This window comes from Giraffa tippelskirchi, chromosome 12 (genome assembly GCF_054371585.1).
Source record: "Giraffa tippelskirchi isolate mGirTip1 chromosome 12, T2T-mGirTip1v1.2.pri, whole genome shotgun sequence".
In the NCBI taxonomy this organism is placed as follows: Eukaryota; Metazoa; Chordata; class Mammalia; order Artiodactyla; family Giraffidae; genus Giraffa; species Giraffa tippelskirchi.
In genome coordinates, this window is record NC_137286.1 from 60892048 (window position 1) to 60918514 (window position 26467).

General features: G+C 43.8%; 2 protein-coding genes across 6 annotated transcripts; one reads left to right on the forward strand and one right to left on the reverse strand.

Moving 5' to 3' along the window:
- Window positions 1–2560: 2560 nt before the first annotated feature.
- Window positions 2561–11626, reverse strand: SELENOS (selenoprotein S). 4 transcript variants are annotated; one of them, XM_081551403.1, is made up of 6 exons: window positions 11484–11626; window positions 10698–10832; window positions 8549–8655; window positions 5134–5223; window positions 4955–5033; window positions 2561–3147 (listed from the first exon to the last, which is right to left on the reverse strand). In XM_081551403.1, exons 1-6 carry the CDS (start codon window positions 11557–11559, stop codon window positions 3068–3070), a joined length of 567 nt encoding a protein of 188 aa, XP_081407529.1. In that variant the 5' UTR covers window positions 11560–11626; the 3' UTR covers window positions 2561–3067. The 4 variants fall into 4 exon arrangements, with proteins under 4 accessions (XP_081407529.1, XP_081407531.1, XP_081407530.1 ...); XM_081551405.1 differs by having other exon boundaries at window positions 10694–10832; XM_081551404.1 differs by having other exon boundaries at window positions 11413–11626.
- LOC145530300 (uncharacterized) lies at window positions 11558–18187 on the forward strand. 2 transcript variants are annotated; one of them, XM_081551407.1, is made up of 3 exons: window positions 11558–15353; window positions 15447–15835; window positions 17875–18187. In XM_081551407.1, exon 1 carries the CDS (start codon window positions 11558–11560, stop codon window positions 11882–11884), a length of 327 nt encoding a protein of 108 aa, XP_081407533.1. In that variant the 3' UTR covers window positions 11885–15353; window positions 15447–15835; window positions 17875–18187. The 2 variants fall into 2 exon arrangements, with proteins under 2 accessions (XP_081407533.1, XP_081407534.1); XM_081551408.1 differs by having other exon boundaries at window positions 15736–15835.
- Window positions 18188–26467: the final 8280 nt, after the last annotated feature.

The following is a 26467-nucleotide window of genomic DNA, read 5'->3' on the forward strand; positions in this document are numbered from 1 at the left end:
TCTTGTCCTTCTACCCCACCATCCTTTGCTGTCTTCAGTCATTTATTTTTGTATTAACAACTGTGTGATGTTCATGTCCCTCCAACAGATACAATGGCCCATGAAGGCAGGGCATATTTCTGTGCTGTTTATAGTATCTTCTTCATTGCCAGACTGGTACAACTCTTGAGACTTTAGTTTTCCAGAGCACATCATTTTCCATCTAAGTTCTTCTGATACACAGTATTTGAATTGGGGTACACTATGCTGACATTTTGTTTCAAGCTACATATACCAATTTGCCTAATCACTCCATCATACATTTGTGGTTTCTCCAATGCCCCCTCACATTGATTACCTTTTTGCCTTTTATAACTCCTTTTTTAAGTTCAACGTCAGCGTTTAGAGCTCAGGAAGTTGAGGAAAAGCAGCAGGAGATTGACAAGAAAGGTAAGAAAAAACCAGGCAAGTGCAGAGCCCCAGAATTTGAGAACAGTTTTTCAAGGAGTGTGCAATTACTGCAAATGATGAGTGCCAAGAATGATCCATGAGATACATGTTACCTTAAGAAGAGCTTTAGTGAACGAAAGATAACAGCAAATGGAGGAAGAGACTCGGAAGGAATATAGGAACTTATTCAATGAGACTAGAAGTACTGGGCAGGGTTGGCACAGGAGAGAAGTATGAGCTGTCTTGGGAGTAAAGACCCAGAGTGTGGTGTTTCAGAAGGTAAGAGAAGGGTAAACTGCAAGGGCCAATTGCTGGCAGGTCAAATAAGACGAAACCAAAAACTCCACTGGAGTGTTAAACGGAATGATCCAGGAAGAGCATCTGCAGTGTTAAGCAGAGGGTGGGCAGAAACAGATGAATGGAGACAACTCAAAGCTCGTTCCATAGGAAGGAGCACCAGCGGAAATCAGGGTTTCGTGAATGTGATGCAGCTTTGTGCTTATACTATGATAAAGACTTGACATGTCTGAGGAGCAGCTAACAGAAATGGCCCAGGGGAGAACAGGAAGATAGGTAAGAGTGGTCCTTGAGAAGTTCCTCTTTCCAGTGGTAGCAGGTGCATTTGGCCAAGGCCACAACTCTAGGCACCAGAAAGTTTCAACTGAAGGTCTGTGTGTCTTTTGCCCACTTACTAATGTTACTCCACTATCAGGATGGACTGGGTTACGCATCATTTAAATACATGACTCCTGCATCAGTTCCAAGCTGCAGCCCCCCCACTGCAGCATGAGGCAATGTTCTGCCTGGTTCAGCTCTGTTCTGACCCACCCCTTCTTCCCCATGGGCCTCGGATTCTGGCACCACTTTTTTCAACAGGAGCACAGGACCCATCTCCTCTGGCAACTTCAGTCCACCCTTCTGAAATGTTCACTGCTCTTGACTTGCAGCACACCATACTCCGTAAGTATTCACTGTTCCACATGGTAACGGTTTCATTAGATACATCCAGCTTGGTTTTCTATGGCCCTTGGCTGTACGGCCTTTGGCTATCAGGAACACAAGGACAGTAATCAGGGTCTTGCACCAGCTGACCCTCTAAGCTACAGTTTATAAAAACCAAGGTTAATTAGAAGCACCTACCTCACAGGACTGTAGTGAGGATTAACTACAAATGTATGTGCTTAGCACACAGTAAGTGCTCTTGAAATGCTATTACACAAATTAGTTTCCTTCTCTCTTCTATTATCTCCCGATCAATTACTCACATGGCACCACCCCTCCACCACCACAGTCATACTGCCAGATGCAAGGTGGGTACATAGAACTCAGCGTTTCTTCCTATGTGTTTACACCTGATAATTCCTTAATTTATGGGGGGGAAAAGGAGGTTTGAGGGAAAAGTCACAGCTAATAGTATACTGAAACATCCCTTCTATTTCTAAAATGAATAGCTGATAGCTGTAACTATGCATTTTCAACTACAGAAAACATATGAAAGGAAGAACTCTTAAAAGTTCGTTTATATCCTACAGGGAATCAATCTCTCTAGATGTAAATAACAGACCTAGATGAAATATTTTAACCCCAGTCTAAAACTTTCCATTGTTCTTTCTCATGATCTTGACATGAAGCAAACTACAGGCGGCAGGACAAATCTAGCCCATGAGCTAAATATTTTTAAATGTATTTAACAATTATTTAAAAATTAAAAAAAAAAACTGTGCCGCCTGCCAAGTCTAAAATCTTTACTATCTGGCCCTTTATAACATACTTCACAGAGCTTCTGGACAAGGACATGAGAAATGAGTGCGAGACAGAGGACTTACAGGGCTTCCCCAAACCCCAGTGACCCCTGCGGTGCTTATAGGCAAGATGTTTCTCTGCCCTATTAATGCAGAAACTCAACTCCAAGTGCCTGATTTTGTGGATAAACCCCCAGGAGCCCTCCAACTCTGAAAACCACTGCAGCTGTCCCACTTTTCATGCTCTCTGAGGTGAGCAATAATGAGAAGAGAAAGTCAGTCTTATTAGTGGGAGGTTGTGAATGATAAAAAGCTGTATAATGTTAGACAGACAAATTCAAGTTCAAAGAAATTTCCTTAAATTTAATAAAGATACTGAAAATGTTCTCTGCATTTTTTTTTTTTTAATATTTACAGTCTTTTTTTTTTTTTAACAGTTCTGTACATATAAATTTACAGAACAACCCCATCAACTGTCTGCATCAGTAATCCTTGCTGGTGGGCTCACCATTTACAAGGAAGACATCATTCAACGCAAGCTGTCACAGAGACTGTCCTACCAGCAAGGACCTCTTAACTTGAAGGATCACTACCAGGTCTCTTTTATCAAGATCACCCATCACCTGGAAGCCCTTAGCTACCAACTAATAAAGACCTGCGCAATCAATGAGCAGTCACTGGCTTCACTGCAGTGTGACTAACTGCAATTACTGCCTAGTGGCCGTGTCCACACCCTATGCTGCCTTCAATCCTTGAAGTTATCAGTGTAGTGAAGAACAGGAAGAAAGCCCCTACCCTTGGCTAATCACTATGAAAAGCGTGCGTAAGGCAATTGAGTTGAGGGTTAAGGATTCATCTTGCTAATGTCAAAAGTGACACTAACAAGATTCTTAGCCTCATCCACCAGATGAGGGTCCTCTGCGTCCAGGTCTCCAGGAGCAGGTTCCACCACCTTCACCAGACAAAGGATTGTAACCTGTGACGAGAGAAAGGAAGCAAAACAGTGCTGGAAACTTTTTGCATCAAACAGAAGACTGTAAGCCTGATATGCAAAGAACTGCAAAGATACGATCCTACTCTCATAAACATTTTCATAAAACTTTTAAGCTACCACATGACAAAAACAACTTTATAATGTGATTGCATTATATTGCATTGTATACCCTGAACTGCCTTTCTATAACGTGACTGCAGTCTGAACTGACTTGAATAAAACAAGCCATTCAGCTTCTGTTTTAACTACCACAATGTGAAAATCTCCCCCAAATACACAAAAAATGTGCCCCTAAAGCCTCTCAAGATGGCTAAATTTAAGTATATAAAGGCTTCTAACTGTAGTGCTTAACAAAACGAATACATTCAAGTAAGAACTGCTCACACTACAGAAAATAAATTATAAAAATCACAACAGAATGGAACCTGCTGTCGCTTTCACCAGTCAGAACTGGGAAACCCACATGCCCCAGCCCCACACCCATCCTTGCCCACTCGTTAACTTCCTCAAGTTAATAGACATTTGGCAACCATTCTGCTCAGGCTCTAGAGTCAGCAAGACTTTAAATGAGGTGGTTTTTTTCCTTACTTTCTGTAGAATCTTTGGTCACCAACTCCCTGTGCCTCAGTGTCTTTAAGGCCTGTAAAGACAGGCCATTCGAAGCCCCCAGCTCTGGACTGCTGGGAACGCTAGAGGCATGCACACAGCATACCATACATTCCATTTTCCACAATCGTCTCCTGAACACTACCACTCTTTGCTTTGCAAAAGGGTCTTAGGAGATTATTTCTTGCTGGAGCAAGAAAAAGACTTTAAAAAGCATTTTCTTTTCAGACACACCACTCCCCTATAGAAGCCAGCTTTGAGTTCCTAACAAAAAGGAGGGGATCAGAGCCCAGCCTTTAAGGGCAGCCCACCTTGTGTCCCGGCTTCACAGAGCTTACAGGCTTCACAGACCCCCCTCAGTCCTCCAAGAGGTTGGCCAGGCTTCCACACCTCTGCCCCTGTGGCACCTAGCCAGAGAAAACCCTTCTTCCCAGATAGAAAAAAGTATCTTCAGCCGAGAACTGGTTCCTTCACAAAGCATTCTAATGCTTTTGCCCTCTCCTCTCTGCAGATGGAGGAGGAACTCCTGGCAGATCACAAAGGATCACTTATTTTCAATTGTGTGGGAGTCCCATCTTGCCAGAAGTATGTGAAAGTCCTCAAGGATGGGATGGTACAGACTGCTATGGTACCACCTAGAGTGCTCGGGGGTACTGCACACAGAAGGTCTCTGAATGAGTATCCGTTCATGCCTCCTTGAGGGAGTTATTTGTAAGAAACAAGACAGCCCTGTCTGGAAAGACCAAAACCCGTGTCCTAGGCCCCTTGCCCCACTCATATACAAAACAGGTACACTATTCCTTGTCTCACTTAACTCACCCCTTACAGGACTGTGTGGGGTCAAGTGAAAAATACTAAAATACAAGTGCAGCCATCCCAATTATTTCCTGAGAGCCTCGAGTGACCTCTTTCATTGCTTATCAAATGCTAACTTTTGTGAGGCCAAGGAGGTCAGAGACCGCCTGGAAACAGGACATGCACCCACGTCCTTGCTGGAGGTTCAGCAGATTGGTCATTTCTAGCCGCTGAAGGCTGTTTGACATCTGTTTCTTTTATTTAATCTTCATAACCTTACACTTAGGAATTAGTCTCAGTTTATAGACAATGAATCAAGAAAAGAGAATCCTGTTTCAGGTAAATTTAGCCAGTCATTGTTCAGAATGCTTTAATGTTTGACACTTACCTCCTCCTCGCAAAGGCTTTTTGTCAGATTTTCGTTTCGGGGTGACTGATGACGTAGAAGGCCCAGAACTGTCTTCTTCCTGCTTGAACATACACAGGCTTAAGAATCTAGTTAAGACATTCTACTCCACGAATCTTCACCTACTTGAAAAAAGTCCACTAGGTTGAAGGCTACATCACCTGAGGCTTTCTTCTATTTCCTTTATAACTTTTTCCTTCTTGCATGCTATCCCACATTTCAATCTTCTGTCTCCTTTTTTCTTCTTCAAGCTGAGGAAGAATCACACATGATACAGAATGAATTCATAAGCTGCCATCTTTCTCAAAGAAAACGTGCTGTTGATAACCTGTAATTTAAATGCTCTTCAAACTTTCACCTGCACTTTCTTCAGTTAATGAAGCAGTTGTCATCTAGTGGTGTGTGAATTTAATTCAGATACAGAATCTCTTGCTTTTGTGTACTATTAGAGAAAGCAAAAAGTGTCACAGAAGAAAGAACACCGATTCTTCTTTTAAACTAGACATTTCTGGTCATGTGGAGGAACCCTGACTTGAAAAGGGTCAGTGTGGCTGGCAGGTGTGCTTTGCTGCTATTTGGTTGTGTCACCTGAGGAAAGTCACTTAACCCTTCAACTTCGAAGGCTGGGAGGAGCCAGTGAGAGCAAATTTGAAAGTTGTCTGAAAGTAAGGTACTAAGGGAGCATAAGAGAAACTAATCTCAGTAGAAAACTATGTCCAACACTGAGCACCTGGGAAAGCTTGAGCAGTGAACAGGAGGGAAAAACAGTGCCCGAGGTCTTCGCTTCTGCTTCCTACTCCTTGAACAACAACTGGGTACTGCAACTCACGTGCACACAGAGGTCACTAACTCTCTCAATTCCTGATGCAATCCAAACCCAAATTTCAGTTCACTCTGGTTCCAGTTAAACTGTGATGCCACAAAGATATGCAAGAGGATGCCTTAGAAAGCACATATCCAGAAATTTCTCAATGGTTCAGGGTCCATCACTGCTAAACCCAAATGCCTGTCCCTTCATGCCTTCACTGTCTGCAAGTACAGGAGGTAAAGGAAGAAACTGTTTCTTGAGCTGAAGGTTGTTTTATGTTTATAGGCAATGTGGAAAACACCAGAATGGTACATCAGTGACAAATTCTGAGACCACAAACAAGAGAGCTGACTAAACTGTGAGACAGGAAGACTGTTACTTTTCTTAAGTATACAGACCCACGTTGACTACACTGAAGTCTCTCACTGTGCAGATCACAAACTGTGGAAAATTCTTAAAGAGACGGGAATACCAGACCAGCTTACCTGCTTCCTGCAAAACCTGTATGCAGGTCAAGAAGAAACAGATAGAATCGGACATAAACAATGGTCTCGTCCAAAACTGGGAAAGGAGTACGTCAAGGCTACACGTCACCCCGCTTATTTAACTTCTATGCAAAGTACATCATGGGAAATGCCAGGCTGAATAAGCACAAGCTGGAATCAAGATTGCTGGGAGAAATATCAATAATCTCAGATATGCAGATGACACCACCCTAATGGCAGAAAGCATCAAGAGCCTCTTGATGAAGGTTAAAGAGGAGAGTAAAAAAGCTGGCTTAAAACTTAACATTGAAAAATGAAGATCATGGCATCCAGTCCCATCACTTCATGGCAAACAGATGGGAAAACTATGGAAACAGTTAACAGACTGTATTTTTGTGAGCTCTGAAATCACTGTGGATGGTGACTGTAGCCATGAAATTAAAAGATGCTTGATCCCTGGAAGAAAAGCTATGACCAACCTAGACAGCATATTAAAAAGCAGACATTCCTTTGCTGACAAAGGTCCATAGTCAAAGCTGTGGTTTTTCCAGCAGTCATGTATAGATGTGAGTGTTGGACAATAAAAAAGGCTGAGCAGCAAAGAATAGATGCTTTCAAACTGTGGTACTGGAGGAGACTCTTCTGAGTCCCACGGACAGCAAGGAGAACAAACCAGTCAATCCTAAAGGTAATCAGTCCTGAATATTCACTGGAAGGACTGATGCTGAAGCTGAAGCTCCAATACTTCAGCCACCTGATGAGAAGAACTGACTCATTGGAAAAGACTCTGATGCTGGGAAAGATTGAAGGTAGGAGGAAACAGGGGCGACAGAGGATGAGATGGTTGCATGGCATCACCAACTCAGTGGACATGAGTTTGAGCAAACTCCCCGAGATGGTGAAGGACAGGGAAGCCTGGCGTGCTGCAGTCCATGGGGTCGCAAAGAGCCAGACCCCCGACTGAGAGACTGAACAAACAATACAGAACCACAACTTTAAAACTGAACACAGGCTTCTATCCTTTCTCCAATTTTAGGAGGCTCACATTACAGTTTTTAAAAACAATCTTTTAAAAGCTTTTTTCTCCAGCTATATCAGCAAACTGGGTAAATGATCAGGCTGTTTTACTAATGCAAAGAACTCAGACCCTGAAGTCATTAATTTTGAAATGTAGAAGGAACTTAACTTACTCTTGGGCTCTAGAAACAAAACAATTAAATATTTCTCAAAAACTTTAAAACACTTTCTCAAGTTTTTTTTAGAAAAAAACAAAAAATAAAACTGCTTAAAAATAGCATCTATGTGTATTATGCTGCCATTTCTATGGAAAAATGATATAAGCATGCATTTATATATGGATAAAATATTTCTGGAAAAATACCTAAAAAGCTTTGCTCTGTCTTTTCACTCTGGGCTCCAGCCACGATGTGGACACCAGCCATGTACTAAGTGACCATGCAGAAAACAAAAGCCACCAGCAGTGGCAGAAAGGCATTCCTTTCTGGAAATACCAGAAACACATGTAAGACCAGCAGGAAGACCAACTTCTCTGGTTTCCTTCTAAGGGGATAAAGAGGGGCCCAGAAACATCTGTAATGAAACCAGAAAGTGGAGCCTACACTTAGTTGCTTCAGTTACACAGACTGGGGCCAACACAGTAAGTGTGACTTCACTCCTGTGAAGAGCAGCACAACCCACCTAGCTGCTCAGGCCACTTCAACAGTAGCCCCTGGTCTTCCTCCCCACCACCTCCAAAACCTCCCATCACTCCCACAACCAAACCATGTGTCTTTAACAAAAGTCTTTCAAAACTCCATTTCCTGCTCTCCATCTCGACCCTAGGCTGAGTCCATGGCCACCCTCCCCTGGCTCTTCTTTGATGCACTGAAGAGTGGCCCCACCAAGTCAGGTTCCGTGAGATGCAAAGCTTGAGACCAACCATGAAGCAAGATGCTGAATGTGTGTTCTGTGTCTGGTGGTAAGGCTCCTGCACATAGCACATGGTTTTGTTGGGCAAAATACTGCTATAAGGGAACCACTTAAAAGTAAGAACATAAATACAAGAGTACTTAAAGGGTATTTAATTCTTTAAGAGCATTTCTCCCCTAAATATTAAGAAATTACACAAGTAAAACATGTTGAGCAATACTTAGCTAAGCGGAAATGATTCAGCCTGAAACTGTTCCCTGTACCCACCATAATGTGAGTGCGTGCACACACACATACACACTTTTACCAACTAAACCTCAAATATCATGTATTCAAACTAAAACCAGTACATACCTGTCTTAATTTCTCTTTATGTTTTTCAACTTGTGCATTTAATTCTTCTTGCATTTTCAAACGAGCAGCTGCTAAAGCCTCCTGTCGTTTAACAACAATATCAGGTTCTGAAAAGGCAGGAAAAAATTGGAATAAAGCACCTTGTAAAATATAAAACGGAAACTCCTGAGGTCTATATTATCAGAAGTGTACAGAAATCAAACAATACAAAAACCTTTTATAACACGAGTAAGTCTATTCTTCTGCATATATTTAATTACTGCTTAAAGGGGCAGGAGACTATCACATAGCCTCATTTCAGAGTCCTTGTTAAATACAGCATCAGAAATCTCTGTTCAAAACACATTTCTGGGCTCCCCGAGCAATCCCAATTCAGAGGATCTGGCATGGGCCCTATGGTTAAAATGTAAGTGGTCAGGTAGCCACAGTGAAATTTGACTTCACATCCTGGATACCTCCTAACACCCAGCCTCTAGGCTGACCAGAATTCTAGAAGATAACCAAGGGAAAGAACGTTTTCTGATCATTAGCTATCACCTAATTAGTCTAGATATATACCAGAAAGGTAAAGATATTTAGGTATTTTATCCTTGTTTCTACAGAAAAGAAAAATTCCTCCAACTAGCGTTAATAGAAATGACCGCCCCAGATTATTTATTTCTATCTGGTTTATACAACAAAGCAAATTACACAAAAACACAATCAAGTTTTCTATCTGCTTTACACAGACCACTGTGTTTAAGGAGCACTAAGGGGAACTACACAGTGGTGTGACTAATTTTCGAAACAAAGAAACAAACTAGATCTATTATGTTCACACCAGTATCATCCAAAGGATAAGCAATCACCATCACCTACACACAGTAAACAGCAATGGAAAAAAGGTCACTTGATTGAATCCACGTAGAACGGGGGACAAAATGGGTATGGCTGGGTGGGTGTGCGTGTGTGGTGGCAGAGATGAACAGAACTTTTACCTTTAAAAACAAAACTATAGTTCGACTTTATAGAAATGTGAATTGTAGCAACATTTGAAATTGCTGTTTTACTCTTAGAAAAAAAGAAACTATGTGTGGATTTTTTAAACCTAATTTTTCTAACAATATTGTACAACACAAGTACACCTTTCACTGCACATTTACTTTGTGCAACGCTTCCTTAAAACAAACTTCTGTTCTGAGATGCCCATCCCATTATCTTATAAATCCACTCCTCAGCTGTCAGCAGGTCAAAGTGCCAGCAATGGCTGTACCAGGTGACTGAAGCTGTTGTCTAACCTCATCCACGTCACATTATCCTGCAACTTAAGCAAGATTTACAATTGTACTTTGTTTTTTGGGACATATAGCCAACAACCAAAAATACTGAGACATGGCAGGACCACAGGGTTTCATCGGAGAGGAGAGTGAAGGAATTTTTTAGGTCCTTCTACTAATGACTACTTTCACGTTATGATGTTTGCTTTCTTCCCCAGCTTCAAAACTGCGGTGACTCAGATCACTGACAATTAGTATTTATTTCATTATACTACTATTATCAAAATACTGAACATTTCTTTTGAATATGTTCTCAGAAATTATAACTTCTAACAAGTTAAAAGGTGACTGTTTTAGAGGGAATGAGTTTTTGAAACAGCCATGTGTAAATCTGCCATCAGGTCTGATGAGTAAGCTGTGAAAGGCAAAATGCAGTGGATGTGAGGAAATAAGGCTGAGTTTCCTGTCACAAGGGTTCTAGAGATAACTGAGAGTTAGTAGGCACACCCCTAAGTATGCAGAAGCTGTGACGCTTTCGTTTTAATCTCTCCTGTAAATGAAGAATGATGCAAGCAGAGGGTGTTCTACACATCATCAAGCGGGTTTTTCACCCCATCAAAAACTCTGAAATTTAAAAAGACACACTATTGCAATTCAGCAAAATCAACTTCAGAAGTGTAAAACAGTTTTCCTTCCACACAGATTAGACAGATACCTCTTACTCATAACAATAGACTAACTTATAAATACTACAAGCAGTAAGGGTAAAGCCTCGCCTTCAGCCCTCTTCCCTGGAAAATTCCATGGACAGAGGAGCTTGGCAGGCTGCAGTCCACGGGCCCCAAACACTCGGACACGATGGAGCGTACACGCACGTACACACACATACTAACCCAGAGCAGCAGCAGCCTGGTCTAAGTGCCTCTGCCTCAAGGCCCTCAGCCGGGTGGAAAGCTTCTGAAAGACCACGTAGAGCAGGATGCAGCTGAAGACGATGTACCAGCCGTAAGTGGCCAACAGGGAGCCCACTGAAAAGAATAAAACATTCACAGTTTTCAAGAAAACTAAAAATGACACTACCACCGGGCTTTCCCAGCTGAGGACTTCCTAAGAAGGCAGTTAAAACAGCGAGAACTACAATCCAGGGATCCCTAAGACGGTGCTTCTCAGCCGTCGGGGGAATCGGAGGGGCAAGCTCGGGGCAGGCGGGGCACGTCAGCCGGGTTTTGAAGGATGACGGGGTGTCTCCGAATCAGGAAGGGAAGGGCTTTAAGGATCCAGGCAACGTATGGAAAGGGGTAGCCGCGGGGGACTGGCACAGGGCACAGTTTGGGGGCGTGCGTGAGGGCGCGGTGGTGGGGGGAGCGCGGCTCGGCGGCAAACGCCAAGGACCCAGTAAGCCCGGTGACCGCGACCCGGAAGGGCTTGTGCCGCCTGCGTCGCGCAAGGTAAAGGACTCGCGCAAACAAGGGCTGCCTGCAAAGCCCAGGGAAGCCGGGCTCCGGCTGAGCCTCCGCGCGCGCCTTCGGCCGGCCGCCCAGGCCTGCGGGCACCGCCGCGTCCGGCCGCCTGCCGGCCCGGCCCACAGCGCTGTGGAGGACTACTCACTGAACATGGCGGCCGGCCGGCGGTGGCGGCGCGGCCCCGCGGCCCGCGGCGCGCGGCGCGCGCCCACTCACCCGTGACGTGAAGGAAACGCAGCCCCTCGGTCTCCAGGGCGGGCCGCGCGGACAGCTGATCCCCGTCCCGCTCCATGGCCGACGCAGCCCAGAGCGGCCCCGCGCCGCACACCTCCGCCGAGTCAGCGCTCGCCTTCGCCTTCCGGCGGGCCCCTAGTACACGTGGCGCCCGGGGCCGGCTTTCCGGCCTCCCGGCCAATCGGGTGGCGAGCCGGCCGTCGCCGCGAGGGCGTGGCCGAGGCGGGCTGCGCCCTCCGGGGCGGCACCGGGAACCTGAGGGGCGCCTCACCGCCTGCGCCGCGTCGGATGTTTACTCTCGTACTGATTGGACACCGAGGTCTCGAGACGTTGCCCTGGGCAAACAGGATTTGCGTCCACGCCCTTGCTCGCTGGCACCTTAAGCAACTGGGACTTCGCAGATTGGCAGCTCCCGGCTATTGCGGGTTCCAGCCTTCCCCTTAGGCTGCCTCTGTTACCTTTCAGAGCTGGGAAAGTCCCCGCTGACTCCCCGCCATTCTCTCCTCCAGAATCAAAACCTCTTGGGAAAGAATTAGCGTTAACAATGGCGCCAACATGCCTTGAATCAGTAATTACTAAGTATTGTAAGACATCACAATTATTTCTAATAATGTCCTGTCTTTTCTCTGCCTGCGATGCCCTCCTCCACAGGCTTCCACTCCTCTCTTGGAGCCCTACCTTAACCACCCTCTATGGAATTTGACCTTGAGCCTTTTTTGGAGGAGGATTTAAAGTGAAAATACTTGTTGTGTCTCAGAAGGGTTGAGGCTTAGGGAGAGAAAATAATGAACAGGTGATGACTGATTCAGAGTGCTCTGCCACCTTGGCGAGCACAGACATGAGCCTGGGGTATCCTTGGGGGATTCCAGCGCTGGTTTCCCTAGCAGTTTCTCAAGGGACTTGAACCTGGACCCACAGAATGACATTTTCAGGCGTGTGTCAGAGGGCAGTAGAAGAGGAGAAATGGGCTTCTGGAGAAAACTAGGAAATTGAGGACTCTGGATTTTGTCGATTAAGACTGTGAAGACCCATTGATTTGCCTTTAGAAGTGTTAGGGGAAGCACACTGACTGAAACTGCCAACCCTGGCCAGGCACCGTAGCCACCATTTGCATGAGTTGTTTTATGACCGGAGATCCTGGTAAGGAACATGGAACTAATAAGCCACCACCAACCAGAAGACCTCCCAGAATCCTTGTTGCTGCCATCCATCTTGGCTGAGCAATGCGAGTGCCACCAGGAAGGACTCTGAATCAGAATAATTGGCCAAAGACAACCTGGAAACGAATCCCATCTGCCTGTTCAGTTCAATTCAGTCACTCAATCATGTCCGACTCTTTGCGACCCCAGGGACTACAGCACGGCAGGCCTCCCTGTCCATCACCAACTCCCGGCATTTACTCAAATTCATGTCCATAGAGTAGGTGATGCCATCCAACCATCTCATCCTGTGTCATCCCCTTCTCTTCCCACCTTCGATATTCCCCAGCATCCAGGGTCTTTTCAAACGAGTCAGTTCTTCACATCAGGTGGCCAAAGTATTGGAGTTTCAGCTTCAGCATCAGTCCTTCCAATGAATATTCAGGACTGATTTCCTTTAAGATGGACTGGTTGGATCTCCTTGCTGTCAGAGGGACTCTGAAGAGTCTTCTTCAACACCACAGTTCAAAAGCATCAATTCTTCGGCACTCAGCTTTCTTCATAGTCCAACTCTCACATCCATACACGACTACTGGAAAAACCATAGCTTTGACTAGATGGGCCTTTGTTGGCAAAATAATGTCTCTGCTTTTTAATACGCTGTCTAGGTTGGTCATAGCTTTTCTTCCAAGGAGTAAGTGTCTTTTAATTTCATGGCTGCAGTCACTATCAGCAGTGATTTTGGAGCCCCCCAAAATAAAGTCTGTCACTGTTTCCACTGTTTCCCCATCTATTTGCTGTGAAGTGATGGGACCAGATGCCATTATCTTAGTTTTCTGAATGTTGAGTTTTAAGCGAACTTGTTCACTCTCCTCTTTCATTTTCATCAAGAGGCTCTTTAGTTCTTTATTGCTTTCTGCCATAAGGGTGGTGTCATCTGCATATCTGAGGTTATTGATATTTCTCCCAGCGATCTTGATTCCAGCTTGTGCTTTATCAAGCCTGACATTTCGCATGACGTACCCTACATATAAGTTAAACAAGCAGGGTGACCATATATAGCCTTGATATAGTCCTTTCCCGATTTGGAACCAGTCTGTTGTTCCATGTCCAGTTCTAACTATTGCTTCTTGACCTGCATACTGATTTCTCAGGAGCCATGTCAGGTGGTCTGGTATTCCCATCTCTTGAAGAATTTTCCACAGTTTGTTGTGATACACATAGTCAAAGGCTTTGGCATAGTCAATAAAGCAGAAGTAGATGTTTTTCTGGAATGCTCTTGCTTTTTCAATGATGCAAAGGATGTTGGCAATTTGATCTCTGGTTCCTCTGCCTTTTCTAAATCCAGCTTGAACATCTGGAAGTTCACAGTTCATGTACTGTTGAAGCCTGGCTTGGAGAATTTTGAGTATTACTTTGCTAGCATGTGAGATACAATTGTGCAGTAGTTTGAGCATTCTTTGGCATTGCCTTTCTTTGGGATTGAAATGAAAACTGACCTTTTCCAGTCTTGTGGCCACTGCTGAGTTTTCTAAATTTGCTGGCATACTGAGTATAGCACTTTCACAACATCATCTTTAGGATTTTAAATAGCTCCACTGGAGTTCCAGCACCTCCACTAGCTTTGTTCATAGTGATGCTTCCTTCCAAAGGTCCCCTTGATTTCACATTCCAGGATGTCTGGCTCTAGGTGAGTGATCACACCGTCGCGATTATCTGGGTCTTGAAGATCTTTTTTGTATAGTTCTTCTGTGTATTCTTGCCACGTCTTCTTAGTATCTTCTGCTTCTGTTAGATCCATACCATTTCTGTCCTTTATTGTGCCCGTCTTTGCATGAAATGTTCCCTTGGTATCTCTAATTTTCTTGAAGAGATCTCTAGTCTTTTCCATTCTATTGTTTTTCTCTATTTCTTTGCACTGATCACTGGGGAAGGCTTTGTTATCTCTCCTTGCTATTCTTTGGAACTCTGCATTCCAATGGGTATATCGTTCCTTTTCTCCTTTGTCTTTCACTTCTTTTCTCAGCTATTTGTAAGGCCTCCTCTGACCACCATTTTGCCTTTTTTCCATTTCTTTTTCTTGGGGATTGTCTTGATCACTGCCTCCTGTACAATATCACTAACCTCCGTCCATAATTCTTCAGACACTCTGTCTATCAGATCTAATCCCTTGAATCTATTTGTCATTTTCTCTGTATAATTGTAAGGGGTTTGATTTAGGTCATAGGTTCTCTTATTTGCTAGTCTTTAATGACACATTCACAGGATGGATTGACGCATTCTCTACTAGGACAGAGAGAGCTACAGAAGTTTGTAAAGCTCTGCTAAAGGAGATAGTGCCTACCTTTGGGCTGCCTCGATCACTTCAGAGCAACAATGGGCCCTCACTTACAGCCACGATATCCCAGAACCTGGCCATATGCTTAGGAATCAAATATCACCTCCACACATTGTGGCAGCCTCAAGCCTCAGGGAAGGTATGCTGTGCTTAGTCACCCAGTCATGTCCAACTCTTTGTGACCCCATGGACTGTAGTCCATCAGGCTCCTCTGCCCATGAGGATTCTCCAGGCAAGAATACTGGAGTGGATTGCCATGCCCTCCTCTCAGGGAAGGTGAAGAGAGCCAACCAGACTCTTAAAAGGGCTATGGCTACACTATGTCAAGAAACACATAACAAATGGATCCATATGCTACCCATAGCCCTCATGAAGGTAACTGCAGCCCCCAAATGGCCACAATTAAGCCCTTTTGAAATGATGTATAGACATCCATTCTTAACTTTTGATTTTTGTTTTTTTGATGAGGACACCAATGAACTCCTAAAACATACAATTGACCTGGGAAGGTTTCAACAAGAACTGCGATATGGAGAACAGGTCCTTCCTAGACCACAGGAGGACTTAAAAAACCTCCAAGTAGAGCTGGGGGACCAAGTATTAGTAAAGACCTGGCAAGAGAAGGGGAGTCCAAGCCAGATGTCTGAGAATTGGACAGGGCCATATTGGGTTGTCCTAGTAACCTCAGCTCCTGTAAAAGTGAAGGGTCTATCTGCTTGGGTCCACAAGTCTAGAATAAAACCCTATGGCCCTACAGGAGGGGGAGATGGGGACTGAGACTCCAAAAGCAGAGGACAACTATTCCTGTGAACATTGAGGACTGTTGTTCAGGTGCAACACCACCAAATCTCCATCAGGTAAGTCAATGCATCTTATGATGTTTCTCCTCTTCCTTATCATGGCTTTCTGCACAACTATGAACTTCTCCCTTAATGATGCATATACGTGGTGGGAGGGTGGTTTAAGAAGGGGAACAGATGTAAACCCATGGCTGATTCATATCAATGCATGGCAAAAATCACTACAATATTGTAAAGTAATTAGCCTCCAACTAAAATAAATAAATTAAAAAAAAAATGATGCATATACGCTTGAAAACCACACTGCTTCCTGACTCATTGTAACCACCCCTTGCTGAATCTGCATTAGCAGCAGAAATTGAGGATATGTCCAACCTATCCCAGGGTATCAATGGTCCACCCTTCCAGCCCAGCTACATGCTATCACCCAATGTACCCTGTCTGGGCATGGCATGGCCTTTTGGGTAAAAGGGGAGAAAAACTTCATGCCTTGGTATCAGCAACAGCTGTCTTTATTTACTCCCATGATAGCATCTGCAATCCCACTCAGGCCCTTATTTTCTCTAACTAACATTCCCCAAGTGACCTTCTCTATTTGTCTCAAAAGTGACTCCCCAATAGGGGTGTCTGTGGGAAATCTGGACAACTCACAATGTGGGGTAACCTTCAGTGTCAGAACTGATGGAGAAAACCGGGATCTAGGAATTGCTCTAGGGTATTATGATTTAGCCCAAAGCCCGGGAACTAGAAGTTCTGGCAGAACTGACACGCTGTACCTATCCCCGAGCATGAGGCTCTCCTCAGTTGCCATTAACCAGTCTCAAAAATCCATGTTCTGTTCTGAACGACCAAAAACCACACCTGATCATCCTAGTTTCTAAATCGGACAGGCAACTCCAACCCCTGTTATTCCCTTGTGGGAGTCCCCACCCCTGAAAACATAACCCTCTGGTGAGAACCTAAACGAAATACTCTCTACCTCGAGGACAGATCCCAGGATGCCTCACAACACTTGAATCCCTTCCTAAATGCCCTCGCTGCTGTGGTTTTGCAGCAAGTGGGGTGATGGTGTTCTCCCAGCTGCTAAAGGACTGCCCTTGTTCCAGTTGTAAGGCAGATGGAAATTCTGCCCCCTTTGGTAAGCTTGTTTTGTTGCCCAGCTTGAACCCAGTCATGGTTCATATGTGGGCATAAAGCTTGTTTATCCCTGCCACGTTTTTGGGCAGGAACTTGATCCCCAGGTTATGTCATGCTGTACATAGATCTGGCCTGGAGTAATACCTCCTTGCCTCTACCAGTATATACCCACTAGAGGTGATGTTGTTCGGTGGTACTTACCCCCCTTTTTCTGGCATTAGGGCTGACTTCCGGTTTGACAGGAGGTGCCACTGGGGGAACTTCTTTATATAAATTTCAGCAGCTTTCTACCAACACTGCTGTGTCCATAGAAAAAGCTGTGAGGACCCTCCAACGTTTACAATCCTGGTTAGAGTCCCTAGCCACAGTAGTCCTACAAAATCGCTGGGCTCTAGATTTACTGACTGCAGGGCAGAGTGGCACTCACCTCTATCTAAAGGAAGAATGCTGTTTTTATTATTACCAGTCTGGGCAGGTTCAAGAAGATATCAAGGGGCTTTTGGAACAGGCCACAGAGATCTTGGATATGAGCTCAACAGGTGTATGGAGTTCTCCTTCCTTCCCTTCTTAGCTCCTGCCATCTCTGGGTCCAGTGATAACTATCTTATTAGGCCTCCTATTTGGCCCCTGTGTAGTCCAACACCTTATAAAGTTTATCTCCAGCAGGCTCCAAAAGTTCCAAGCCAAACTGATGTTACTGCAAGGGTTTAAGCTGGTTTCAGATACAGAACACCTCAACTTAGATCAGGTAGAGAGAGACTTCTGCTCTGCTAGGCAGGACTACACCCATGCACAGCAGGAAAAAGTTACAGAAGAAAGAGACCCCTGCCCCAATTCTCAAGAAGTATCTTGAGTTTGAAGTCTCTCAGGGAGGCGTTGTTAGGGGAAGCACACTGGCTGAAACCGCCCACCCTGGTCAGGCACCATAGTAGCCATTCGCATGGATTGTTTTTTGACAGGAGGTCCTGGTAAGGAACGTGGAACTAATAAGCCACCACCAACCAGAGGAGCTGGGGAAAGGTCAAAAGGAGATACCACGTGTCCAAACACCTCACAGAATCTTTGTTGCTGGCATCCATCTTGGCTGAGCAATGTGTGTGCCACCGGGAAGGACTCCAAGTCAGTATGATTGGCCAAAGACAACCTGGAAATGAATCCCATCACCATAAAACCTGAGACTGCAAGCCACGTGGCAGAGTAGTTCTCCTGGGTTCCCTTACCCTGCTGCTCTCCACCCGGGTGCCCATTCCAATAAAGTCTCTTCCTTTGTCAGCACATGTCTCCTCAGACAATTTTTTTTTTTCTTTTTTTAGACAATTCTTTTCTGGTTAGACAAGAGTCCACTTTTGCGGCCCTGGAGGGGGTCCCCCTTCCTACAACAGAAGGAGGAATTTTATTCCCCCTGTCCTTGATGTTTCTCCTCTTATTGAAGCAGGAGATAGATGGTCTTCAGGCTTGACATTTACAACTGCCCCCCTGTTCACACTTTCACCTTACCCAGAAGAATAACCATCATGGGAGGATGGGGGGTCTGTATGCTAAGTTCTTTTATAGAACAGAGAGGGGGAGGAGCTGAGGAAGTAAAGACCTTATCTTGCAAATATCTCCTGGAATGGCCAACCCTAAGGAGGGAAAGTTTTAATCTCTTACAGGCAGAGAAAACCACAATCAATGAAAACTAACCAGGCTGATCTCATGGATCACAACCTTGTGTAACTCAATGAAACTATGAGCTGAGCCGGGTAAGACCCCCCAAGACAGACAGGTCATGGTGGAGAGTTCTGACAAAACGTGGTCCACTGGAGAAGGGAATGACAAACCACTTCAGCATTCTTGCCTTGAGAACCCCATGAACAATATGAAAAGGCAAAAAGATATAACACTGACAGATGAACTCCCCAGGTCAGTAGGTTCCCAATATGCTACTGGAGAAGAGTAGAGAAACAGCTCCAGAAGGAATGAAGGGGCTGAGCCAAAGTGGAAACAGCACCCAGATGTGAATGTGTCTGGTGGTGAAAGTAAAGTCCAATGCTATAAAGAAAAATATTGCATAAGATCCTGGAATGTTAGGTCCATGAATCAAGGTAAATTGGAAGCGGTCAAACAACAGATGGCAAGAGTGAACATTGGCATTTTAAGAATCAGTGAACTAAAATGGACCAGAATAGGTGAATTTAATTCAGGTGACCATTATATCTATTACTGTGAGCAAGAATACCTTATATGAAATGGACTAGCCCTCATTGTTAACAAAAGAGTCCAAGATGCAGTTACTTGGGTGCAATTTCAAAACAACAGAATGATCTCGGTTCTTTTCCAAGGGAAGTCAGTCAGTATCAAAGTAATCCAAGTCTATGCTTCAGTCACAAATGGAGAAGAAGCTGAAGTTGAATGGTTCTGTGAAGATCTACAAGGTGTTCTAGAACTAACACCAAAAAATATGTCCTTTACATCATGGAGTACTGGAATACAAAAGTAGGAAGTTAAGAAATAACTGGCATAACAGGCAAATTTGGCCTTGGAGTACAAACTGAAGCAGAGTGAAGGCTAACAGGGTTTTGCCAAGAAAACGCACTGGTCATAGCAAACACCCTCTTCCAACAACATAAGAGATGACTCAACACAGAGACATCACCAGATGGTCATTATCTAAATCAGATTGATTATATTCTTTGCAGCCAAAGATGGAGAAGCTCTATACAGAGAGCAAAAACAAGACCAGGAACTAACTGTGGCTCAGATCATGCAAAATTCAGACTTAAATTGAAGAAAGTAGGGAAAACCACTAGGTCATTCAGGTATGACCTAAATCAAATTCCTTATGATTATACAGTGGAAGTGATAAATAGATTCAAAGGATTAGATCTGATAGAGTGCCTGAAGAACTATGGACAGAGGTTCATAACGTTGTACAGGAGGCAGTGATCAAAACCATCCCCAAGAAAAAGAAAGGCCAACAGGCAAAATGGTTGTCTGACGAGGCCTTACAAATAGCTGAGAAAAGAAGAGAAGCAAAAGGCAAAAGGAAAAAGGAAAGATAAACCCATTTGAATGCAGATTTCCAAAGAATAGCAAGGAGAGATAACAAAACCTTCCTCAGAGATCAATGCAAAGAAATAGAGGAAAACAATAGAATGGGAAAGACTAGAGAGCTCTTCAAGAAAATTAGAGATACCAGGAAACATTTCATGCACAGATGGGCACAATAAAGGACAGAAACGGTATGGATCTAACAGAAGCAGAAGATATCAAGAAGATGTGGCAAGAATACACAGAACTATACAAAAAAGATCTTCAAGACCCAGATAATTGCGACGGTGTGATCACTCACCTAGAGCCAGACATCCTGGAATGTGAAGTCAAGTGGGCCTTTGGAAGGAAGCATCACTATGAACAAAGCTAGTAGAGGTGATGGAATTTCAGCTGAGCTACTTCAAATCCTAAAAGTTGATGCCATTAAAGTGCTGCACTTAACATGCCAACAAATTTGGAAGACTCAGAAGTGGCCACAGGACTGGAAAAGGTCAGTTTTCATTCCAGTCGCAAAGAAGGGCAATGCCAAAGAATGCTCAAACTACCACACAATTGCACTCATCTCACATGCTATCAAGGTAATAACTCAAAATACTTCAAGCTAGGCTTTAATAGTGTGTGAACTGAGAACTTCCAGATGTTCTTAGAAAAGGCAGAGGAACCAGAGATCAAATTGCCAACAACCGTTGGATCATAGAAAAAGCTAGAGAATTCCAGAAAAACTTTTGCTTCATTGAATATGACAAAACCTTTGACTCTGTAGATCATAACAAACTGTGGAAAATTCTTAAAGAAATGGGAATATCAGACCACCTTACCTGCCTCCTGAGAAACCTGTATGCAGGTCAGGAAGAAACAGAACTGGACATGGAACAATGGACTGGTTCCAGATTGGGAAAAGAGTACATCAAGGCCAAGTATTGCCACCTTGCTTATTTAATTTATATGAAGTGCACATCATGTGAAATGCCAGGCTGGATGAAGCACAAGCTGGAATCAAGATTTCTGGAAGAAATATCAATAACCTCAGATACACAGATGATACCACCCTTATGGCAGAAAGCGGAAAGGGACTAAAGAGCCTCTTGATGAAAGTGAAAGAAGAGAGTGAAAAAGCCAGCTTAAAACTCAACATTCAAAGAAACTAAGATCATGGCATCCAGTCCCATCACTTCATGGCCAACAGATATGGAAACAATGGAAACAGTGACAGACTTTATTTTCTTGGGCTCCAAAATCACTGTGAATGGTGACTGCAGCCATGAAATTAAAAGACGCTTGCTCCTTGGAAGAAAAGCTATGACAAACGTAGACAACGTATTAAAAAACAGAGACATCACTTTGCTGGAAAAGGTCCATATAGTCAAAGCTATGGTTTTTCCAGTAGTTGTGTACAGATGTGAGTCTTAAACCATAAAGAAGGCTGCTTGCTGAAGAATTGATGCTTTCTAACTGTGGGGCTGGAGAAGATTCTTGAGAGTCCCTTGGACTGCAAGGAGATCAAACCAGTCAATCCTAAAGAAAATCAACCCTGAAGATTCATTGGAAGGATTGATGCTGAAGCTCCATTTCTTTGACCACCTGATGAAAAGAGCCAACTCATTGGAAAAGACCCTGATGCTGGGAAAGATTGAAGACAGGAGGAGAAGGGGTGACACTGGATGAGATGGTTGGATGGCTTCACTGACTCAATGAACATGAGTTTGAGTAAGCTACAGGAGATTGTGAAGGACAGGAGAGCTCAGCATGCTACAGTCCATGGGGTTACAAAGAGTCATATGTGACTGAGCAACTGAACAAAAACAGGTGGAAGAGCAGGGATACCTGAGGTAGGCCATTGGGGATGGGTTGTTGATAACTTACAGTGAACGGTGCCAGTATTCGTGGTCTCTGAAACAGAAAATTTTGCTCCAGGACCCAAAAGACAAGCTCTCAGTCAATCAGAGCTTTGTGCAACACAAGTTTTATTTAAAGTGACAGGACAGAGAAAGCTTCTGACATAGATATCAGAAGGGGGTAAAAGAGTACCACCTCGCTGTTTTCTGCAGGGCATTATATTTTCAACTGGCTGCTGAGAATAGATAAGAAGAATACATCAAAGTTGTACAAGTTCCACTGGACCCTTTCCCAAGGCATATATCCTGTGATAACTTCAGTACAAGATTCAGTTCAGTTCAGTTCATTTCAGTTCAGTCGCTCAGTTGTGTCCGACTCTTTGCGACCCCATGAAATGCAGCATGCCAGGCCTCTCTGTCCGCCAACTCCCGGAGTCTACCCAAACCCATGTCCATCGAGTCGGTAATGCCATCCAACCATCTCATCCTCTGTCGTCCCCTTCTCCTCCCGCCCTCCGCCCCCAATCCTACCCAGCATCAGGGTCTTTTCCAATGAGTCAACCCCTCACATGAGGTGGCCAAAGTATTGGAGTTTCAACTTCAACATCAGACCTTCCAATGAACACCCAGGATTGATCTCTTTTAGGATGGATTGATTGGATCTCCTTGCAGTCCAAGGGACTCTCAAGAGTCTTCTCCAACACTACAGTTCAAAAGCATCAATTCTTCGGCGCTCAGCTTTCTTCACCGTCCAACTCTCACATCCATACATGACCACTGGAAAAACCATAGCCTTGACTAGACGGACTTTTGTTGGCAAAGTAATGTCTCTGCTTTTAAACATGCTATCTAGGTTGGCCATAACCTTCCTTCCAAGTAGTAAGCGTCTTTTAATTTCATGGCTGCAGTCACCATCAGCAGTGATTCTGGAGCCCAAAAAAGTAAAGTCTGACACTGTTTCCACTGTTTCCCCATCTATTTCCCATGGAGTGATGGGACCAGATGCCATGATCTTAGTTTTCTGAACGTTGAGCTTTAAGCCAACTTTTTCACTCTCCTCTTTCACCTTCATCAAGAGGCTCTTTAGTTCTTCTTCACTTTCTGCCATAAGTTTGGTGTCACCCGCATATCTGAGGTTATTGATATTTCTCCCGGCAATCTTGATTCCAGCTTGTGTTTCTTCCAGCCCAGCGTTTCTCATGATGTACTCTGCATATAAGTTAAATTAGCAGGGTGACAATATACAGTCTTGACGTACTCCTTTTCCTATTTGGAACCAGTCTGTTGTTCCATGTCCAGTTCTAACTGTTGCTTCCTGACCTGCAAAGGCCAGTTCTTGGGCAAGATACATTGTTGCACAAGGGTTAAGGAAAGCATGATCAAGAATGCTCACCTCCTCCTTAAAGAGCCTTGGACTACCTGCCTAAGTGTTAATCTCTTCAGGTAGAGGGGCAGGGTTTCCTGAGGCAGCTCATCATGTATTATTACAATAACAAAAGTGGGCTTTCCTGTGCCTCAGGTGGTAGAGAATCTGCCTGCAATGTAGGAGACTGGGGTTTGATCCCTGAGTCAGGAAGATCCCCTGGAGAAGGGAATGGCAACCCTCTCCAGTGCACTTGCCTGGAGAATTACATGGACAGAGGAGGCTAGTGGGCTACAGTCCATGGGGTTGCAAAGAGGTGGACACGACTGAGCGACCAGCACACTCATATAACAACAAAAGCAATGAAAAGCAAAGGTTATGGTTAAATAGGTTCATCATGGAGTCAAAATTGGCCCTTCCCTGCAACAACTACAGAGGCAGGGGTGCCAGACCAATATAAATCTTGCTATCCCCCACTCATAAAATCCACCTTGACTAAGGGCTGCATCCCCACCCAGGGGATGGCCCTAAGATAAATTAGCCAGTGGGGGAGGGGGTCAAAGCAAGATGACTGGCCAAGAAGAAGACAAAGACCCAGAAGACTGTCCTCTTATACGGGATTTAAACTTGCCAAATGCACAACTCTAGCAACTGCTTGCCCATGCGTCTTTCCACATATACTCTGCTTTTCTAATAATTTCGTTGCTTCTATAGCTTCTGACTCCTTGTCTGATTTTTTCTTACAAGGTAGACAAAGACTAGGGACTTAGATTCTAGCCACTTACCCCTGTGGTCTAGTAGTTTGGATTCCTGGCTTCCACCCAGGCAACCAGGGTTTGATTCTCAGTCAGGGAACTAAGTTCTCACTTTCAGTTGCTGCTTAATACAAGCTACTGCTGTGTGAATCCAAAGTTATTATCTGTAAAAGATGATGAACTCTTTGCTTGGAGGTGAATTCTCACTTGCTCTGGCATCTTGCAGGAACTCAGTGTGTTAAAATTGAATGACTTCTTGGGATTGCAGATGTAATACTTGGTCTGGGATCAGCTTAATGTTTACTCATATGTAAATACCAATGAACCACTCAGAATGACTAGGGCTAGCTGAATTTTTTGGTTATACTCTGGACATTAGGTACACTGTATTGGGGGGAGGGTCACTGTTCGTGGAAGCAGCTGGTTATGATTTCTCCTTCAGGCAATTAGTGTTCTGAAAAGGGATCTGGCACAACAGCTTCAGTCAATGTTTGGGAGTGTCCACTAAAAATGTATTCACAACCTGAAAATTGAGAATTATGTTTTATTCAGTGGGAATTTTTAGGACTTCAAGTCCGTGAGGCAACATCTCAAGTGTCCCTGAGAGAACTGCTCTGAGGAGATGAAGAGGAAGCTGGATACATAGGATATAGGAGTTTATGACAAAGGGCAGGACAACAAAAGATTCTGGTTAATTAAAGAAAACCAGAATCCCAAGTTAAGGAATTTAGTTCCTTTCCATATATGGGAAAATGCAAGAGTCTGGGCTCACTGAAATCCTTCCTTTGACAGGCACCTCAGCTATGTGGGGTCAATATTGCGTGTTTTCACATCCTGAGGAAACTCAGGGCTGACCTTAGGAAGTGGCTGCAGTCTGACGGCTGCTAGCTGGCAGTTATTCTTTGCTTCCTTCCTGAGTTCCCAGAGGATTCACCAGCTCACTAGCACACCTTTGGTGGTGGCTGCTTGGCTGCAACCACTGATGATAGTGACACTACTTACTAATATGGTGGGCAATATTACATTTATTAAGAGCAGTTTATTTTTATATATTAACTTAATGGTTAAGATTACTGGTGGCTTGGGTTAGCTAAGTAGATAGCCTTGGACTTCCCTAGTTGCTCAGTAATGAGGAATCCACCTGCCAATGTAGGAGACACGGGTTTGATCCCTCATCCGGGAGGGATCATGCTTCAGAGCAGCTAAGCCCATGCACCACAACTATTGAGCCTGTGCTCTGGAGCCTGGGAGCTGCCACTGCAGAAGCCTGTTAGCCTGATAGCCTGTGTTCTAACAAGAGAGCAGACCCGACTTGGCACAACTAGAGAAAAGCCCATGCAGCAGGAAAGATCCAGCACAGCCAACAATTAATAAATTAAATTAAAGGAAAACAGTCTTTGTCAGACAGCTCCCTGCCTTAGGAAGAGGTGTCAGATAAAAATGTGAAAGCTTCAAGAATGTTTCAGTGAATATCATTTCTGACATCATAGTGTGGTTCAGGAGTTAAGATACTTGGCGTAGATATGGAGGAAGATCTCACATTGTAAAGATTTGCTGTTGCTGGCTTTCAGAATAAGTCAATGAGTCGTCAGTGAGTTAAGACAACCTGCATATCATAAGAATGTCAAAATGCTGCATCTGGTTAAACAGAAGAAAAGAGAATACTTTATTAGCCTTGTTTACCCATCTTGCCCTGTAATGTCTGTAATCATGAAGATGGAATAAATTTGTAACATTTACTTTCTATCATATAAACAAAAATAGTGAACAATTCTGTCATGCAAGACTTTGTGATACAGAATAGAAATGAGCACGAGTCATGCAAATAATGTACAATTAAACATTTACAAGAACAAAGTGTCTTGTATACTATTGTGAACTTCAGTGTATTTGTATGTATACATGTATTTGTATGTATACATGTATAATGATAAAGACTATATTTAACAGAAATTTAAGAAACTGATTTCAGAGCATGGATGATTTGGTTTTAGTTCCTAATATGTTGCTATTCTTATAGTCTCACTGATAGAAGTTACTCATTCTTCTTGGCTAGACATATATGTAACCTTTGTCCTATTAATCAGGGTATCATCCCACCTAGCTTGTCCAGAACCATAAAGTTATTTCAGTAAATATTTTGCACAATATAACTGCTCAGGTGTTACTAACAAAAACAGAACAAAGGTAGTATCCAGGATTCCCGACCTGTCACTGACAATGGTAGACTAAATGATTGGCCCTACTGCATCACTCCTTGCAACAATACCCTTGCCATACTCTCAAGGTGGGAGGATGTATTTTCCCATCCCTTGACTCTGAACTTGGTTGTTTTGTTTAATGGCAAGTAGGCAAAAGTAATAACATGGCAGTTTTGAGTGTAGGTCTTAAGAAACTTCTACTCTTTCCTTTTTGGACCTTTGCCTGGTTGGATTGACTGTCCAAGGAGAAAAATATGTAAAGCTGAACCACAGTACTTAATCCATAGACCTGAAGTGAAAAACAGAGCCAGCTATAAGAAAAAATGGTGACTGTTGCTTAAAATAAGTTTTGGGGTGGTTTGCTA